The sequence below is a fragment of the Achroia grisella genome, unplaced genomic scaffold (genome assembly GCF_030625045.1).
Source record: "Achroia grisella isolate CSIRO2021 unplaced genomic scaffold, CSIRO_AGI_Agris_v1 utg567, whole genome shotgun sequence".
Classification (NCBI taxonomy): Eukaryota; Metazoa; Arthropoda; class Insecta; order Lepidoptera; family Pyralidae; genus Achroia; species Achroia grisella.
Genome location: NW_026712947.1, coordinates 2,021,263 through 2,042,512, shown reverse-complemented (window position 1 = coordinate 2,042,512; position 21,250 = coordinate 2,021,263). Strand labels below are relative to the sequence as shown.

Here is a 21,250-nt window from a genome sequence, read left to right as displayed (position 1 = left end):
TTTTTTAAATTATACTTTTATGTATCTATTTATAAAAGTATATACTTTCATATGCATTTAGTGATAAGCTGTTAATTTGTAATTACAAACATTTACTATAATTTACTTGTATATATGTATATAAAAGTATATCAAGAGCATCTTAGGTAATGAGTTGAAATGATAAACGCATCCAAAGAAAAATTGGATGCAACATACAAGTATGACTACAACGGACAGACATACCATTTATTAGTAGATAACAAGTATCAGTTGTTTAATATAATCTCTTACATATACACAAATACTCTATAACAAACAGAAATCAACCTTATCTGTCAATCATAAGAAACATTTTCACAATGACCACACAAGTCGCATCTAACCTTCCTCCGATATGTTTTACAGCATAAATGAAGTGGCGTGACTGAAACTTCTTACGGACGTATTATGTCACATTAACCCTACCATATTAAAGGAAAAAAGACCCTATATTGACTATTGTAAAGTATAATTTACATATCACTTTAATTAGACGGCATAAGTTGATTTGTTGCGTAACTTTAAACATTATCACGTTCAAACTGAATAAGACCATATTCTGTAAACAGGAGAGTCGATATTTCAATAGTCGGATATCCGATGTTGTGTTCTGTATTGGTTATCCGTTAATTGAGAATGTTTTTTAATTGCATTGTTTTAGAGTTCGAATTGGGTGGGCTGAACTGATGAGATGGTTAAATACAGTAAGCCAGTCCATCCAGCATATGTAATTAATCTGTATAGTTGATCTATAGCGATAAATACTAAAATACCGTACGCTGTCAGTCGGTTTGTCCTTCGATTACTGTGCAACTAGCGAACCGGTCAATCTAGCTTACATTGCTTATTATTAAACGGTGTACAAATATACTTGCAACACTGTGTAAAGTCTCCATAGGTTTTTTTTTTGACCCGGCTTTGGACGGATGTATTGTAAATCTTTGAATTTCCTGTACCGTTCTATACTATAACATGCATGTATTATATATATAAACCTATTATATTTCTATTGGGGGGAAAGAGGATTGTTAGTGATATGGACTGATGATCCTATTGCTAGCAATGTACTATGTCAGGTTGACCTACACGCGGTTCCTCCTGGAAATCATCGTGATAAATTCCTGGTGAATTTGTCACGATGGGCTAACTGACCTGACTTCATGCTCATCTTATCATCCTCCACTGGTGCCCCGTCAGTGTAAACCGTTAGCGCAGGCGGGTGCACCATTCCATTATCATCCATAAAAAAAAACCTTTCTCTTGGGGGGAAAGGGGATTGTTAGTAATGGGAACTAGTAATCCCCATTGCTAGCAATGTACCATGTCAGGTTGACCTCCACGCGGTTCCCCCTAGAAACCATCGTGTTAAATTCCTGGTGAATTTGTCACGATGGGCTAACTGACCTGACCTCATGCTCATCTTATCATCCTCCACTGGTGCCCCGCCAGCGTAAACCGTTAGCGCAGGCGGGTGAATCATTCCATTATCATCCATAAAAAAAACCTTCCTCTTGAATCACTCTATCTATTGCTGAAAACTGCATTAAAATAAGTTGCGCAATTTAAAAGGTATAAGCGAACGGACAGCGGTGTAGTTTGTAAATATATTTTATAAAATACTAGCTACTCGCCCCGGCTTCGCACGGGTGTAGGATTTTGATTAATTCTAATCTACCCCCAAGGAGATACTTTGTCAACTTTAAACCGATCGGGCTGAGACTTTGCATGCACAAAGCTACTATGACGTAGACATCCCCTAAGAAAAGATTTTGATGTATTCCACCACTAAGGGGATAAATTAACGCGAGCGAAGCCGCGTGCAAAAGCTAGTTTCAATATAAAACCCACGAGAAATCATAAGAGACGAGACAGGACGCAATGCGGAAAAAGGCAAGGCTCTACGACGCTGGAATACTCTATTGGCACTTAACAGACAGACGTACGTACACACAGGTAGGCATGACATATAGTAAAAATGGAACTGATAACATTCAAATGTTAAAATATTAGTAATATTACTAGCTGTACCGGCAAACGTTGTTCTGCCTTAAAATAAAAAAAAAATAGGGTTGGACTACCCCTAACATTTAGGGGGGTGAAACAATAGATGTTGGCTGATTCTCAGACCTACTCAATACGCTCACAAAACTTCATGAGAATCGGTCAAGCCGTTTCGGAGGAGTATGGGAACGAAAACTGTGACACGAGAATTTTATATATAACATAAACGCGAAAGTTTGTACGTATGGATGGGTGTTTGTTATTCTTTCATGCAAAAACTACTGAACGGATTTTAGTGAAAACTTACAGTAATATAGCTTATACATCAGAATAACATATAGGCTGTAATTTAAAAAGATATTATGTATATTGGTCGAAATATGGTTATAAATATCAATGCAGTTGGAGTTGCGAGGGGCAGCTGGTATATTGCGGATTCCTGTATTAGGTTTTTTTTCTCGGACTACTCTGATCTATCTCTATCTAATCTCTTGTATATCCTATTATAATTATAATATAATTAGAACTTTATTTAATTTGTTGAATTTTAAATGTTTTATTTTTCTCAACTTTTGGACATTTCAACATAATAGTGTTAATTGCACATGTGTTACCTACTCACTACTAGCTATGCCTCACTGTTGGGTTGACTGGTAGAGATCTCTCTTAGAGATAAGTCCACCTTTGCTCACTCTGTATATGTTTAAGTTTACAACTGTATTTAAAAGTGCAATAAAGAATATATATTGACGGCCTCGGTGGTCTAGTGGTTTACCACACCGCTTTACGTCCGATGGTCGCGGGTTCGATTCCTTGCACGGCACAAACATTTGTATTCACGAGTATGATTGTTTGTATCGGTCTGGGTATTTTCTATGTATAATATGTATGTATTTACGAAAAAAAAAACTATGTATTTGTATCAGTTGTCTAGTACCCATAACACAAGCTTTAGCTAGCTTAATTTGGGTCTAGATGGCGCTGTGTGAATTGTCCTGAGATTATTATTATTATATAACCTGTTTATACTAAGGAAATATTCGGAATATGGAACACAATAATTTAATAAGAAAATTTTTTCGGACTACTCTAATGCTGTTGGCCGCAGCTGGCCTTTACAGCTTCACCGGACGTTAGGGGCGAGTGCAGATGGCACTCCAAACCAAGGAAGGACTTATGGAGCGGCTGAAGGCCAACTCCCGCCTGACGGATACGACTTTAGTCTGAGGGCATCACTAGGGGTTCGAACTTCGGCTCAGGCCGTCGTACTTCCGATCCTCGAATAGCAGAGGATGGATCGGAGGGATCTATATTATTCTATTTTATTTATTTGTATAGATTTATCTCAGTCAATAATGGAAGGACGAAATCGCAGGGAGAAGCTCATTCTTTTCTTTCGACAATAATATAATAGAATACATATAAATTTGAGACTTCCACTCGTAGATTACCCGCTACCCGCCCCGGCTTCGCCCCAGTGTATTAAACATAAAAACCTTCATCTTGAATCGCTCTATCTATTAAAAAAACCGCTTCAAAATCCAATGTATAGTTTTAAAGATTTAAGCATACATAGAGACGGTCAGACAGCGACCGCGATTTTGTTTTATACTATGTAATGAAATTGAATATATTTTATTAAACAGGACGATGGGGGTGAAGTCGCATACATATAGTGACTATGTGGAACTCTATGATAATTTAACCATTCCATTATCATCCTTCTAAAAATACATATTTATTAGACACATTGATTGTGGAAGAAAATGTCTAATCTATCACATTTAAAATAAGTAATCACGTTGATAAGTAACAGTTGATAAGTACCGTGCAAACGATCGGAATTATAATAAATTATATTTACTGCTGTATGTCTGTAATCCACTGAATACCTCTATCAGGTTATGGGCCCATTATAGGACCAACTATAATTAGTGTTTAGTATTTTAACAGATTTAATTTTGGATATGTTTTTGCTATTGTTCTATTGTTTACTCTTCTGTATATTGTTTTATATTATGTATGTTATTTAAATGTAGAGATGTAGTGCCTTAAATGTAATGGATTAAGGCACCGTATTGGCCACATTGATTTTAGAAGATAAAATGTAATCTATCACATTTAAAATAAGTAATCATGTTGATCAGTTGATATGCAACGTGCAACTGATCGGAACGAGAGTAAATTATATTTACTGCTATATATGTGTAATCCATTGAATATCTCCATCAATATTCAGATTGATGGTGCGTCATTATCACCCATTAAAAGAAACAATCTGAGAGCCAAAAACGTTCAGTTGCTATGGGCTTATAACCTTAAAACTGAACATTTACAATTACAAGCATTGCGGATGTAGATACAGAATGTTTGACAAACGGTGCGCGCGCGCCTGCGCCGGCGCCGACGCCGTGACGCTCGGCGGCACTTCTAAAACAAAGTGGCAAATATGCGGATGAATCATCGGCGTGTTTAGAAAATTACTTTCATATATTGTAATTTAATAGGTGAGATCGTTGCCAGTTGAGATTTTTTTCAGGACAATTCACACAGCGCCATCTAGACCCAAGTTAGCTAAAGCTTGTGTTATGGGTGCTAGATAACTGATACCAATACATAGATATATATACTTTCGTAAATACATAGGAAACACCCAGACGGATACAAATAATCATACTCATGAATACAAATGTTTGTGCCGTGTGAGCAATCGAACCCGCGACCATCGGACGTAAAGCGGTGTACTAAACCGAGAGACCACCGAGGTCGTCAAATTAAAAAAAATAACAATTACTTAACATTATACAATGAATTAATAGCGGTCGCAGACTTAGTTCTAAAGAGGTGATGTATGAGAGGGACCCGTCATCATCATCATCATCATCATCACAGATGCATTACAACGAGCAAACGTCACGTGATTTCGATTTTGGGGACTGTTTGTAGCGTTATAAATATTTCAAAACAATACACAAAGTTTTGTTTCCTAGCGTTTTGTATAAAATTTATTACTCGCCCACTCATTCATAGCGTATTTCTGTATTTACGTGTTTATTATATTTGGCACGTACGAAACTTTCATATTGAAATAATTACGCAGACGTTTGTTTGTTCGTTAACAGTGATCATCACTAAATGTAAATTCTACATCCAACAACTAATTGTTATACCTCGACCAGACACAGTCTAATCACTCCTCTCCATCCTAAGGTTGCCTGGAAGAAATCGCTATTTAGCGATAAGGCCGCCCATTGTTACCTCTATATTATAATTATTTTGTTATTATTTTCATATTTAATGTACATATTAATTTATGTAATTACTCTTTCTGTGAGAGGAACAATAAAGTGTTTTTCATTTCATTCATTCATTCACTATCACCCGTATCACGGTAATGATATTGATCATAAATAACAATATTCGTTGTTGCTATATGTAGGTACTACTTAGTCTTATTGCGTTACTGGCAGCGCACACTATGTCTTTTGCCTTTCATTCATTTGATAGGATTATGATAAAAAAATACAACTGATTCTACGAATAAATAAACGGGTATCTTATGCATTTTTTACTACAGACATATTCTCATATAGTTTTCCATTTATAATAATAGTAGGATCTTTTAGTAACATAAAATTGACTAAAGTTTACATCCCGTCTTTTCACAAATGCATTACAAACCTTTAAATTTCTCGGTATATTCTATACTATAACACGCATGTATTATATATATAAACCTTCCTCTTGAATCACTCTATCTATTGCTGAAAACTGCATTAAAATCCGTTGCATAATTTAAAAGATATAAGCATATTTTAAAGATAAAACAGACAGCGGCGACGAACTATGTATATATATATATATATATATATATATATTATAATACTAACGAATTTAACTTTTTCTAAAATAAAAGTAGCCTAAGTTACTCCTTATTACATCAGCTACCTGCCAATAAAAATTCCGTCAAAATCGGTCCATACATTTCAGAGATTACCCGGAACAGACACACAGATAGACAAAAATTGTAAAGACTGTTACTTTGGTGTATGTACCGTATTTATATTCATATATATGTGGTAAAGGACGATTATATCTATATTACAAACAGACACTCCAATTTTATTTATATGTATAGATGTATAGACTAGCTGTGACACGCGTCTCTGTCTGCTATTATTGATAAATGATAGCGTATGTCATCCCTTGTCATACAGTTGATTCGTGATATAATTCTTTGATAATAAAACCTTATTAATCTTCAAAATTAAAATTAAAATTACGAGTAAATTATGGTCGAAATTCGACCACTAGCACTACATTATTCGACGTTTGAAAATTGTAGAGATTTCTACAAATTATCTATTACTGATAATACATCTAATGTATTAAATAATACGTGAACATATATCTATGAATCAGTAATATGCAAATCAAAAACACCCATCCGTTCAAGATAGTAACAAACAGTACTAAAATTTAAAAAAACGTTATACGCACAGAGTGCGCGCGTGTGAGTCTACAGAAATAGCTCGCCGAATATAACATGTTGAGTGGCGCCAGAGTCGGCGCCGGGCCGCCGCGCAACGGGCGCCCACGCCGTGGAGCACAGCTCGCAGGCCCGGCCTCCGCCACCAATGTATGCAAAGACACCAGAAACAACTCAAACAACGCCAAAAGACACATTAATGATACAAATAGAAGTAATTTCTATTTAAATAAACATGCGATTAGCAATTTTGAATAGTCATATATTGTTTCATTCCCAGCCTACGTCACCGACAATGTACTACCCAAACAGTGTGCAAACACACCTGAAACAAATCAAGCAACGCCAAAAGACACAGTGATGATACAAATAGAAGTAATTTCTATTCGAATAAACTTGAGATTAGCAATATTGAATAGTTACATATATGTTCCTTCCCGGCCTCTCCCACCGGCAACGTGCATCCCGAACATTGTGCAAAAACACCAGAAACAAATCAAACAACGCCAAAAGACACAGTGATGATACAAATAAAAGTAATCTTTATTGAAATAAACTTGATATGAACAATTTTGAATAGTAATATAGTTTTTTTTCATTCGGAACGCAGACACATTGTAATATTTAGCATTTTGTGAGAAAAAACTGACGAATACATCAATGACAAACGCTGATGACACGAATAGAGTAATAGGCCACAATCGTGATACAACTAGATATGTAGAAGGAATCGTTATTATAATAAACTTAATATAAACCGTTGAATAGACGTGTAATAAATTTGATATTCTGAAAGCAGACTCATTACAAGAAGAACGAGCAAGCAACTTTTGTTGCTCTACTATAGGGCTATTATGCTCACTATTGTGATCCTAAGCTTCTAAATAAATAAAGAGACCATTAAGACTTACGGCCTACAAAACATGTCATATCTTCTACAATAAATAATTTAAACTCGATAAAATTTTGTCCATACGATAAGGCAACTAATATCAAAGATTCACACTAGACAGATGTGCTTTAAACAAATTATAGAATGACACGTAACCTGAAAAACAATTTTAATAAATAAAGGATCTTTAGCTCATTCGGAAGAACAATCCAAGTGTAAAGATTAAAAAAAATTTTCAAAGAATTGTAAATACAATGAATATTGATGATATAGGCTCGTAATTAAATTGATTTGAATACCCGACGCGGATGGCGTCAGCACAACGCACCTCAGACCTTGCTTGTCATCAGCTCGCCACTCAACACTACTTTAATCTACCGGAAGCAGCACTTGATGTACGCAGAATGAGGAACACAAATTAAGATGATGCAAATTATAAACTAAGATATATTATTGACGGCCTACGTGGTCTAGAGGTTTAGCACACCGCTTTATTTCCGATGGTCGCGGGTTACATCCTTCTTCCAAGAGGAAGGGTCTTCCTTGCACGGTGCAAACATTTGTATTCATGAGTATGATTGTTTGTATCGGTAAATTTGTTGCATTTACAAAAGAAATGTATCCTCATAGCCTTGTATCAGTTGTCTAGTATCCATGACACTTGCAATGCTTAGGTTGGGACTAGATGGCGCTGTGTGAATTGTTAGTAGCTTATGAATAAATGCCTGATGCCCATAGCCTTGGACATGTAGAGTCGTCTATTGGAAATTTTCAAAAACCCTATCGTAGCGGATTCTTCTAAACTGAACCTATATTCCAAATTTTAGGAAATTTTCAAAAACCCTATCGTAGCGGATTCTTCTAAACTGAACCCATATTCCAAATTCCAGTTAGCATATTAGACTATGTTTTAGAGTGATATAAAAAACAAGAAAGAGATTATGTAAGGTTATTCTATTGATCTATTTACCTATAATCAAATGGAACAAGTCTGAACAGTGTTTGAAAACGTGCAATACTAAGAATGCAGTAAACCGTCAATAATTAGGTTGAAATGTCAAATTATTTTTATTAGAAAAAAATTAGAATCAATAATCTGTATCTCAGTTGAGACTGTTGTATAAATATTAATGATGTACAAATAAAGCAACATACTATGTAACACTATGTACCATAAATTAGAATTATTCCAGTTACATGAAACATCTCAATTATTGCTAGTATATTTAACAGATTTCAGTGTGAAACACTAAAGATTCTGTGTAAATTTGAAATGGAAGTCATAAAAGAAATTTCCTCGCAAAATGATTATAGTATATTGGTTATTGAGGTTCTAATAAACCGTAAATACAAACAATACAAATCAATTGCATTAACAGTGATTATTCAACAGAATTACTCATCGAATTATGATAATATTATTGTAAAACTTTGGGATCTATTTATCTACGCTTAAAATTAAACATCCATTCTAAACATTGCGTAAGCTTAACCACTCTGTCACAATTTCCTATACTTATTGATAGCTAATACAGCGAAGAGACTCTAAAACAACGCAACGAAATCAGATAATTGTAAATCAAATTCTAATTTTAAAAATGATGATATCGTCAAGAATTTAAATGAGGAGAGGTAGCGACAAAAACAAATGAGCGTTAAAACAGCAGCAAATTGTTTAGAGGCGGTAACGAGCGAGGAATTGACCGATCGCTGACCGTCGCCGTCGCCGCGCCGCCCGACGCGGCCCCGTCACTCCACTAGCTAATAAAGACAATTTTTCCAGTTTTGCAAGAGCCGTGGCCGGGAGCAACCGGTTCTGTCACAAGTGCCGCCAGTCAATGGGCTCTTTTATTACACGGCCTTTGCAAAAACATGCTAATCAATCGTTCTAAATTAAAGAAACAAACTTGTACAGGGCCTTTATACTAACCCACTATTAGCATAAGTGACATTCTCATTAGGATACAATTAAAAAACACAAGCAACCTACGACCATTATTAACAATGTAGAGAATTATAAACAAGTTGACAAAAACAAGATTACACATAAGACGACAGACAATAAACAAGTTTTTGTATGATACTAAATTGCAAACCTATTCAGTCAACGGGCGTTATGATCAGCCATTCACAAATTCAACAAAGCAGCCCAAAAACATGACCAGACTACAATAAAACAAAAAAAACCGATCACGAAAATCAAGTTGAGCTTACGCAGTGCGAGCGGCGTACCTGCGCCGGCGCAGGCACAACGCCCGCCGCGTCGCTCCCTCCCCTCCCGCCCCCCGTCACACCCGCAGCCGCTCGGCGCGACATGGCGCCGGCGCCAGTCAGCCGACAAGCAATTATGGCTAAATAAATATCGGCCATGCCGCCGCCTCCGACGCGTCGCTAACATCAACAGATGAATGCTTATACGGATATATCTAGACGACATCATTAACTTTTGGACCCCTCTTGTAGTGTGCTGGTGAAATGGCGTGTGGGCTCAAAATTACTTGTAAATGATGGTTACGAAGTCGGTGATAACGCACGCTCGATGCGGATGTGGGTTTTGATTGCCGCTCGTGGGTGACTGATTTCTTTAATGGTCCTAACATGACAATTTAGCTAATTAACGGATTGGCGACGTCCCTCGCACGAGGTTCGTGGCAATCTTTGATCCTGCGAGCGCACGGCGTCGGTCCGCCGCCTGAGCGCGATAAGATAACGTCCCCTTCCCGCACCCCGTAAGCGCCGGCTGTATAAAAACATTCAGAAATAGAGGCCGCCGCCGAGCAGTGATTGGCGCCGATGTGCGGATATACGCCATGAACTCGAACATTAACGAGATTGTAACATTATGAATAACGTTTTAATTATTTTAATACACAAATATTTCCCTGTGATTCATGAGAATTTAGTTCGCAAAATAAAGCTACCAGACACATCTCCTCTTAAAATAATAACTATGAGTGTTGAGGAAATAATAAAAGACATAAATTTCAAAACATTGCTTTACCCACTACAATCATAAGCATAAATTATACAGCGAAGGAAGACTTCATCGGTATCCACAATAAAAATAAAGAAAGTGAAAATTATGACTACAGCATAAGACACGATCAGTCAAATTGCACACAAATCAAAAGTACCGAAAAAAGTCGGCGTCAGGCGACTATATTTAGTGTGTCTGGTTGTGGGAACTCGCCGCGAAAGTTGACAAAAACCGTCGTCAGACAGAGTGAAGGAGCCGCACAACATCAGACTGTTGCGCCGCAAAAAAAATCGCTCAGGTGATCCGTGCCAAATTATCGGACGTAGACGGATACAGGTGTTAATTTTGCGTTTTCATGTGAGATCTTCATTTTGTTTGATGCAAATTTAATAGTCAAAAAGTCGTATCAACTTATAAACTTATTTTTGAGGAGTAAAAATGCAACTTTCCAGAAATTTCATGAACTTGTTTTAACTTTAAAACAAATTCATGAAGTTAAATGTAGCTGGATAAATTAAAAAGCATACATTTGATTCTGATTTCTAGGAAGGAAAATTGAAAAATTAGAGAGTTGCTTCTCACTCTACTAAACATTTATTCTTTTACTAATCTGTAAATTAGTTAAAGAACTAGAACAGTTCAGCACTAGATCAAAATAAAGATGATAAGATAACGTAAATCGAAACCTATCCAAAGCTTAGAGAGTTATTAGAGAGAGACCATGTTTGGATCACCAAGATCTTTATCATGTTTATTGTTGACAAATCGAAAAGAATGATTACACCATATCTATTTCCAATCCAGTAGATTTAAATTATCTTCCAAAACATGGAAGAGAAGTATATGTAATAAATAAACACAGGAATAGATAAACTTAACCGTGTACAGCTTTCAGTAATTCAAATTCCTTTCTTTCTGAAGAATCAGGTATTTCTTGTTAGTTGTTTTCTGATCAAACTACATTCCGGACTAATGCTATTCCATTAATACCTACATGAAAAGGATATTTCGATTTGATTTTTGATTCTATGTTCTACTGTATACTTAATAGAATTAGGCTAAGCCAACAAAAGGCCACGACAAAATTTTTATGACAATTTCCCCGTTATTATATTTGTAGACCTATCGTCCTAAAAATGTTTTTTTTCGAATCATCCCATTGTTTTACTTATCTGCGATAATGTATTGGCGTAAGCTTTTATAACGCTGCAATAATCCGTAATTCCATGAAACATGATTATCTATTACAATAAGTGATCAGAACACGTCTAACATTAAATTGCATCATCATTTATGGTCGTGATTATTATAGAACAGTGATCAAATCTCGACATGCGGCCCAAAGACGCCGCCATCTTGCCGCAATAGGAAACTTTAATATTCATATTTTTGTTGCCTTTCTTTTTAATTAATATGCTAACAGGCATTGTCAGTACACCTACGTATCGCTTCTAAGCAACATAGGTACTACGGCGTGGGAGCATGTTTGTAGGCGATTTGAACTGCGTGTGAGTCGAAGTCATGGCCAGGCATCAGCGCCGTCAAAAATTATACATCTTCACATGAATAATTTACTTTTCCAAACACCATTTTATGGTATGCATTTTTAATTGCTTCACGTACATTACTACCTATATTAAGTAATCTATATACGCTGATAGTTATATACTCGATACCTTCAAACGGTTACAAAATACGAACGGAATAGTCTACGTATGGAGAAACGACATTAACATTTCCAGCAAAGGTTGCTTCACTTGCAAAAGGTGTTCTTGCTTGTTCCTACTTATTTACTTCAGTGTTTATGGTATGAATTACAAAAATAGACGGCCCTCTGTACACCGCGTAGGGTAATGGAATGTACGCATTTACCTAACAAAGACTGACAACTCGCTTTGCGAGTCGCGAATTAAAAGCTAACGGGTGCGCGCGCCGGGCGTCGCGCCATGTCGGCGCCAGCGCCGTGACCTTGTCTAGTTATCGCGGGCCGACATCGAGTGACCCTCAACACCAGATTAGGTGATAGCTATTCACTCTTTCTACACCTCACGCCTTCCTAATGTATACCGTTCACAACAACGCACATCTAAAAATACATCCGTAACATGCAGATATTTTATCCAAACACGAATGTAAAAATTAGGTACCTTGCAGAATTTAGTATTCACAAAGTTAATGGGACTCGTGAATTTTGTCTTGACATTTAAAATACCTAATCCTATAAAACTTAAAGAACACTGCTAAACTGATGTCAGAGTCTAAAAATAGAGCGTAAAGCGGAAATGTTTACACTTCACAATCTATTCTGCGGATAGTGGTTTTCGCGAAGACGAGTGGAGCTGGAGACGGGACTGTGTGACGGGAGCGTGGTGACGTCACAGTGGACGTAACGATTAGAGAAACAAACAGTAGTGATAAACTGATAACCGCCAGCGCTGATAACGAAACCCATATCATCCGTTCGCTGGAAATTGTAAAATAAGTCCCACCGGCTGAATGCAAACGGTACCAGATGATTCTATGGGTAGATTGAACACTTCCTGATTGATGAACGCAATATTACTGTCATGAAATTCAGGTGTTGAAAATCCAGTAGAAAAAACCAATCCGAGCATTCTGTGCAGGGGTTAGAACCTCACTTACGACGTCTCGCACCATCCATTCCACAAACAATTTCATACACAACCGTTCAATTCTGTTGAAACACAATCTATTTCGAATACACTAGCGAAGTGGCCCGAGTTGCGCTGCGCATAGATTCGACACTCGTGTTTACAATGCACTTGTTGCGCGGGTCAACGGCCGACGTACCAGGCTTGCAGAGGCGGCTCCAGTGGTAAGGGTTGCAGCACTGCCTTTCCTTGCAGCACGGCATCCGGCGGAGCTCGGTCAGCTCGCGGAGTTCAGGGAATCGGAAGCGAGTGACGGCGATCTGGAGCTGGGTGTTGGGCCCGGCCGGCACGCAGTCTCCGCCGCCAGCGTCGAGGATGGTGGCCAACTTTCGCAGCTGGTCGTCGGACACGGAGGCCGCGCCGGCCAACGCCAGCCGCCGCCGCAGCGCGCGTCTCCGGAACATTACATGCCGGCGACGGTCACGAGCCGCGCGGCCGCCCGCGCCACGCGACACCAACACGTTTGCGACACGTCATCACTGGCCGCGTGCGGGCACTCGACTGATCAACGTATGCTTTGGACGGCCGGTGCAGTGACGCGATCGGTGAGGCCTGCTTCAGAACATATTTACCCCACTGCAACGTTGTGCCAAATTTTGGAAGAGAATGGAAATTATCTGTGAACTATATTTACCCCATTGCAATATTGTGTGGAAAAAATAAAAATAATCTATGTTGAAATAAATTTAATACAGGTAGGTAAGGACTTTTGACTTAGATGCTATGCTTTTTATTTACTTATTCAGGCAATAATATTATCAGAAATATGATTATACTGAAATTTTACAGAGGATATACAATTTCATTAAGCAGTAGAGAAAATAATAAAAATTGTCTATGTTGAAATAAAATTCAAAATTAATATAAGCACTTTTGAATTAAGTCATTTACATACTGCCATAATATATAAATATTACTATAGTAAAACTATTCAAAGGATATAGGTACAATTTTATGAAGATGTAGATACAATATAAAAAACTATAATTAGTGAAAGTAAATTACGAGTTGGAATGGTTTTACTTTGTTTGCGAAAAAAATTAAGTCAGTTGTACTGGGAGATCATTCATTTTCTTCTGCAACATGGATATATAATATTTTGCTTTATTAAAACAAAAAAATATTGTAGAAAAAAAGTACAAGGTGGTTTTACAATAGGAAGCTATTTTAGGTAAAATTAATATATTATAAGAGAGAATAACTGGCACTTGTAACAGCAGAAGAGTATCAACCGTCAGATCGGAAAATAGTTTAATTGCTATGATTTTCGTCTAATTTACCGCAATTAAAAGATTACCCCATTTCAAATTTTACAAAGCTCTTACATATTCTTTAAAGTAAAGTGTTTTTAATTTCAATACTTAAATAAGAAATCTTCGAAGCTTGAAATAAGAAGTCAAAAGCGTTAATTATAAGGTTTATATTTGTCGATTTTTTAATAAGGAATTATTATGTTAATAAATTTAGCTGAAATGATTGCAACATTTCTGAGCTGGCAACCCAGTGCGGGCGGCGGCGCGACGTGCGGGCCGCGGGGCTCGACTGGCGCCACCGGCGGCGTCAGGTGCGCGCGTGTGTGTGCGTGCGGCGCCACCCGCGCCCATACCCACATACAAAGCTAGTCACAGACGTGACGCCTGCCCTACTACATTAATGCTTATCCGCTACTGTCCTCTGTGAGACAACATTTGACTTGCACGATTTTTTACATCCTATTTATCTAAACATATAGTTTAATTGTGACTAGAGAAAACTGTAATAAGGTTTCACGTGTTAAAATTTCAAAGCTGGAGGATTATGATGAAATTAGCTGTGCTCGCGGTTTCACCCGCAATCATTACTAGTTTCTAGTAAATTTATAGCCTATGTGTTATTCTGATGTATAAGCTATGTAGCTTAATTTTAATGAAACTCATTATTATTATTTTAAAATTCCATTAAAGTCCATTCAGTAGTTTTTTCTACTTTTATAATACTAGTAAAATTTGCACAGAATATGCTGTTAAATATAACTTATATAAAGTTAAAAAAGCTGAGAAAAATACGATCACAAGAGGAAAAAAGTTAATATTATTAATATATTCAATACGTCCATACAATTTCATTAATTAATTAATTGTTATCGTTACATTATCAAACAACTATACAATAATTAGCTATTTAAGTCGTGCCACTAGTATACATATAAAAATCCATTATATTAATGTAAACTAGATTTATCTTCATTAATTTAAATTATGTTTTATAATTTGTACACGTTTGCGGTGTATTCGATACGATTCGTTATTATCCAGTGGTCGTTGTTTCGATCTCGTAGTGCAAATATTTATATATAATGACCATGTCTATTTAAATAAAGCTGGTTGTTATCAATATATAGTTGATTAGTATTAAAAATGTTATTTATTACTCATAACATAAGCAGAACTCAGCTCGAGACAAGATGGTTATATGTGATATGTCCAGTCATTAATTAACTGATTTGATAATTATTATCATAGATTGTATAGTAAAGTTGAAAAGAATTAAAATTCATCTAATCCAATACGTCTAATGATCTCAATAGGTTTATATCATTAGACGAATACACAGCACAGCACAGCAATTTCAACAACGACAATATCCAGCATGCCATGCTACTCCAAGGCACCGAGCTCAAAACCGTTGACAGTTTCAAGTACTTGGGCAGTGTAATAACTAACGACGGCAGCATCGACAAAGATATCACGCACCATAAGAATGCAGGATGGCAAAAATGGAGAGATCTGTCAGAAGTACTCTGCGACCCAAGGATGCCAGCCTACATAAAGGGAAAAATTCAAAGACCACTTGACAAGAAAAGTTCTCGACCTCAATTCAGGACCGAAAAAGCGTGGCCGACCCCAATTAACGTGGATGTCAGTAGTTAGTAAGGACCTTAAGGACAACAGCAACATAGAGCTGGCAACAGTCCAGAATACACACCACTGGAGAAGGCAGATTACGAGAACCGACCCCAAATGGAAATGGGATAAGGTCGGAACAAGAAGAAGGTATAGATTTAAAATACAGTCTTGGCATAATTTGATCGTATACAATATCCCCACAATTCTCGTTACGAGCGGATTATTAATTTACAATTTTACGTTCTGAAGCAAAATTACATATTATTCATTTTCCTGTGCTTTAATTGCGAATAGATAACAAATTGTCATTAAGTTTCAGATAAAATATCTACAACAGCAATTCAGTGAAAACGTTCGTGCATGGATAACGTGTGAAAGATAAACATCGTACGATAAACTAACTTGTAAATAATATTATTGTCTTAAGTAACATCATTATCTTAGGGATTAACAAGCCTGTTACCAAGGGATATTGCAAACAAGTTCATTATAAATAATTAATTGACTAATTATCCTCAATTAGAAAACCACAGTAATTTCAAATTGCAAATTACAAAATACAATCAGTGGAAGGTCTTAATTTTTAATATACATAAGCAATTAAATTCTTATTAGGTACCTATACTTTTTCTAATGATTATTTGTTTTACTTCATATAGATTGATTGTATCAATCTAATATTGATATAATCAATCTATTATGACGATGTCAATTATTCGTCATTACGTTTCATTTCAAAGAAAAAATTGTGCAATGACTTATTCTTCAACGACACTACCTACGACATGACTAAACTGAGCTAAAATCTAAACTATTGATTGAATTTAATCTATTTTAAGATAATTCTGACAATGGGGAATCCATTTACTCTTGAATTATCCATTATGTTTTGAATTTTTAGAAGGAGAGAATCTTTGTGTAGTATAGTAATGAATAGCAACATTTGTATTCATATAATCAGTACCGAAATCAATAGATTATCAATAGATTAGAGATTAAAGAGACGCCACGATAAAAAAAACAATAACTTTATTAGCAAATTAATTTAATCATGATGACAACATCACTAAGTTCAAGACCGTTTAAAAGGATCTGGCATTCTGAATATATTATAAATAATAATTTAAAAAATATTTTTATTCAAATACATATAACTAAATTTTACCTAACGGTAGAAACTCGGATACTCGGAGTGCAGATTCAGTGAAGAAAAATAGGAAATCTTCAGTTAATGTTTTTTTAAGAAAAGGCGAGTAGCGTTATTTGATATTCTGTGTGATTGGTATCAAATTAAAACAATCATAATCAAAAGTAAAATATAAATAGTATTATTTTTAATTATAATGGTAGGCTCAAAAAATTTGAGACAATTTTAATTTTTAAAATCAGTTGAGCATCACAATACAAATTACCAGCAAATAACAACTGTCACAGCTTCTAAATTAGATACATATCTTATTTATATTGTATTGTATTTAACACCAAATTTCCTGATTTAGATATATTTGATTTGTCATACTTTAAATTTAAAAAAACCCTATTAGACATATTAAGTAGAAACCAGTAAATAAATAATGTATATAATAATAAGAGTAACATAACATAAGTATTAACCCGTGGATATCTGTATTGGTTTTACTATTATTAATTCATATCTATGTACTTATATACATACTACATTGTGAAACTGTTTGTATCTCAAATATTATAAAATAAAAAAATAAAATATTATAAACGAGAAACTTTTTGAGTATGGATGGATGTTTATTTCCCTTTCACGCAAGAACTACTGAAGATGGAAGTTTACTGCAATATAGCTTATACATCAGGCTATAATTAAAAAAGATATTATGTAAATTGGGTGAAATATAATGATAAATGTCAGGTGTGATGGAGACGAAGTTACGCGGATCAGCTAGTATTACATAAAAAAATAATTATTGACCTCCCTATCTATCTATACCAAACAAGTTAAATATATAATTAGAATTTAAGACAACGCATCGAATATATTGACGTTAGAAATCTCCATTTTCAATTTTTGGTGTGGAAACTTGACTACCGTTACGACCTTCTCTAGTGGCGATCAAATTCCGACCGTTATTAAGTCTACACCCATATTGCGACACGTGTTTCGCCTCTGAACGAGGCATCATCAGGCGTTAAATAGAGTTCGGGTACAGCTCGGAAGCCTAGTGTTGACTCATCGGCGACCAAACCGTGACTTTGCAGCTAAAAATCCATCAAGTAGCGAAATGGACTTCCGCAAAATAACATCTAATTCTATTAAAAAATCATATATATTGTTCTCGTTACATGGTGGATTGATTTTTGTAGCAGAGAAAAAAATCTCAAAGATTGGTGTTATGAAAATCTATACATATAAATAAAATTGGAGTGTCTGTTTGTAATATTGAAATAACCGTTTTTTACTACATGCATACAAATATAAATACGATACATACACCAAAATAACATTTTTCACAATTTTTGTCTGTCTATCTGTTTGTTCCGGCTAATCTCTGAAATGGCTGTACCGATTTTGACGGAACTTTTTTTGGCAGGTAGCCGATATAATAAAGAGTAACTTAGGCTACTTTTATTTTAGAAAAGTAATGTTAAATTCCACGCGGACAGCTAGTAACATAATAAATGTAATACACCATTACAGTACTGGACCGTCGGCCGCAGCATCTAATCTTTGGCCATCCATCGGTCGGAATGCGCGCGGTTAAAAGACACATCAAGTTAATAAACAACGCCGCTCCTGCAAGATAACACGACCGAATCTTAAACATCTCGCTGTACAGCCTGTTAGTTCTTACTAACTAACTAACGGGCACTCATTATTAAAAAAATAACTAAATTGACAAACAAATGGACAGGTAGTAAGTGGCAATCATATTGTTTGTATTACTCTATAGGTATTGTTGGTGAAGGTAAAGTTTTTGATACTTCATTACATAGTATAAAATTAAGTCGCTGTCGCTGTCTGTCCCTATGTATGCTTCAATCTTTAAAACTACTACTATCTAGTTTTTGTATGTAATAACTAGTGCAGAGATACTAAAGTTATATAATATACTAGCTGTGCCCGTGACTTCGTCCACATTTTATGTGACCTTGACCAAATAAAGAAAAAATATTGAATAATCTAATTCAATAAAGTCAAAGGAAAAATAATATAATATAATCATTTAAAATTAAGTCGCTGTCGCTGTCTGTCCCTATGTATGCTTCAATCTTTAAAACTACGCAACGGACTGAAGCGATTTTCTTAAATATGTAGATAGAGTGATTCTAAAGGAAAGTTTATATGTACAATACATGTACACCCGTGCGAAGCCGGGCCGAGTATCTAGTTTTTGTATATAATAACTAGTGCAGAGATACTAAAGTTATATAATATACTAGCTATGCCCGTGACTTCGTCCACAATTTATGTGACCTTGACCAAATAAAGAAAAAATATTGAATAATCTAATCCAAAAATGTCAAAGGAAAAAGTTTTAGGTTCTTTGCTCCTTTATTTTATTTAAGGTAACATTTCTAAAAATTTGGAATATCATATTTATTTATATTTAGTCAATAGCCTACAAAATAAGTTACAAGCTTCTAACTTTAAAAATATCGATACTTCCATACAACCCCTCATCTCCATTTTCAACCCCCTTTATTTATTACTATCTCTATTAATTTAAAAGCCTAAAAAATAACTTTCAATCTTCTAGCTTTAAAAATGACAATATTTCCATGCAAACTTTCATCTCCCTTTTCAACCCCTTACAACCCTTTTCTCGCATTAAAAATTAACCCATGTCCTTTATCAGGATGTAGACAATCAGTGTACCAAATTTTATTAAAATCGGTTCAGTACTTTCAGCGTGAAAGCGAGAAAGATAGACGACAGGCAAAGTTACCTCATTCGTCATTTATATATTTATTTATTTAATTCAGGCTACATGGCCCATATTATAAATACCTTATAGACTAACATACATAAGAAATAATAATAAAATTGTCTCTATGGTCACGGCACTGACGACGGCAATCTGCCACGGTAGCGCCGATAGACCACCCCCTTCGGCCAGTAGTCCTCCTTCATGAAGGTGGGCAGCATGTTGGTGGGGACCCAGGCCACGAACGCTTTGAAGCTCGCGTTGTGGCTCGATTCCAACTGCGTCACCCTTAATGTCAGGTTGCTTTTAGTCCGGATGTAGTCAACAATGTCCTGTTCCTTGGTAGCGTAGTGTAGGCGGGATAGGTACATTGGTCGGTGTTGCGGCACGTAACAAGAAGTTGTAGTGGTAGTAAGTCGTAATAATACACCCTTATATTAATAAGAGTTATGTTTCTATCCATTCTGATTTAATTTTTTTTATCACTATGTTTGTAAATAGCCTTGGTTTTCCGAAAATAAATAAATAAAATAAATATACTGGTGGGCATATTAACCCTCCATATTTGAATTTAAAAATGATGATATGGAGAGAATAATAAAAGAGATGGATGGACTGCGTGAAAGATGATATGGTGAGAAAGGGAGTAAATAACGGAATGACTGCGAACAGAGATGAATGGAAGAGAAAAACATATTACGACGACCACAAATAAATGGGATAAGGAAGAAGCAGATGATGATGATTTGAATTTAAAAATGAATCTGTATTATTTTAAACAACATTTAAAAAGAATACGAGCTGAGTTTCTTGTCAGTTCTTCTTAGCCTAAATATACTACTAAATATACTAGCTGTGCCCGCGCTATTAGCCGCGTGAAATTTATAGCCCATACGTTATTTAAATGTATAAGCTATTGTTCAAAACCTACCCTGTACCATCGTAAGCATCGTATTAGAGTCCGTTAGTTTCCTGTTCCTTTCCCCGCGCCTTTGCCTCCTCTCCCTTACCTAGTACTGAACTGACCTTACAGCGGCCTTGACGCGCGCGCGCATTTTGTTGTGAATTCAAATAAATTAGAACTGTGTTAAACCTACTGTGAAACCTACTGTGAAACTGGAAAGCTAGCGAAGATATCTTCGAGACCCGGAAGCCCAAGAAATCCGCAGAACCATACAGGTACGTGACAGACGCTTCCCTATATATATACATAGTACTTTCCCTAACATTTTGGTAGCAGAGTATTTTCCCTAACAGCTATATACTGTAAAGTTTCATCAAAATCCGTTCAGTACTTTTTGCGTGAAAGAGTAACAAGCATCCGTTTATTATAATATTATTAAGTTTTTTTGACATACAATTTATACACTGTTAATATTCCCTCCGATCGATCCCCCGTCCAATTCAAACGGGG

At 35.9% G+C, this 21,250-nt stretch overlaps 1 protein-coding gene across 1 annotated transcript in view; it reads right to left on the bottom strand.

Annotated features, from left to right (window-relative positions):
• LOC131848657 (mothers against decapentaplegic homolog 6) overlaps window positions 1-13,766 on the bottom strand; it is a 55,093-nt gene extending 41,327 nt beyond the window's left edge. The window contains exon 1 of the mRNA XM_059198578.1: window positions 13,192-13,766. Coding sequence (XP_059054561.1) covers window positions 13,192-13,456 — 265 coding nt within the window. The 5' untranslated portion in view covers window positions 13,457-13,766. The remainder of the gene's footprint in view (window positions 1-13,191) is intronic.
• Window positions 13,767-21,250: the final 7,484 nt, after the last annotated feature.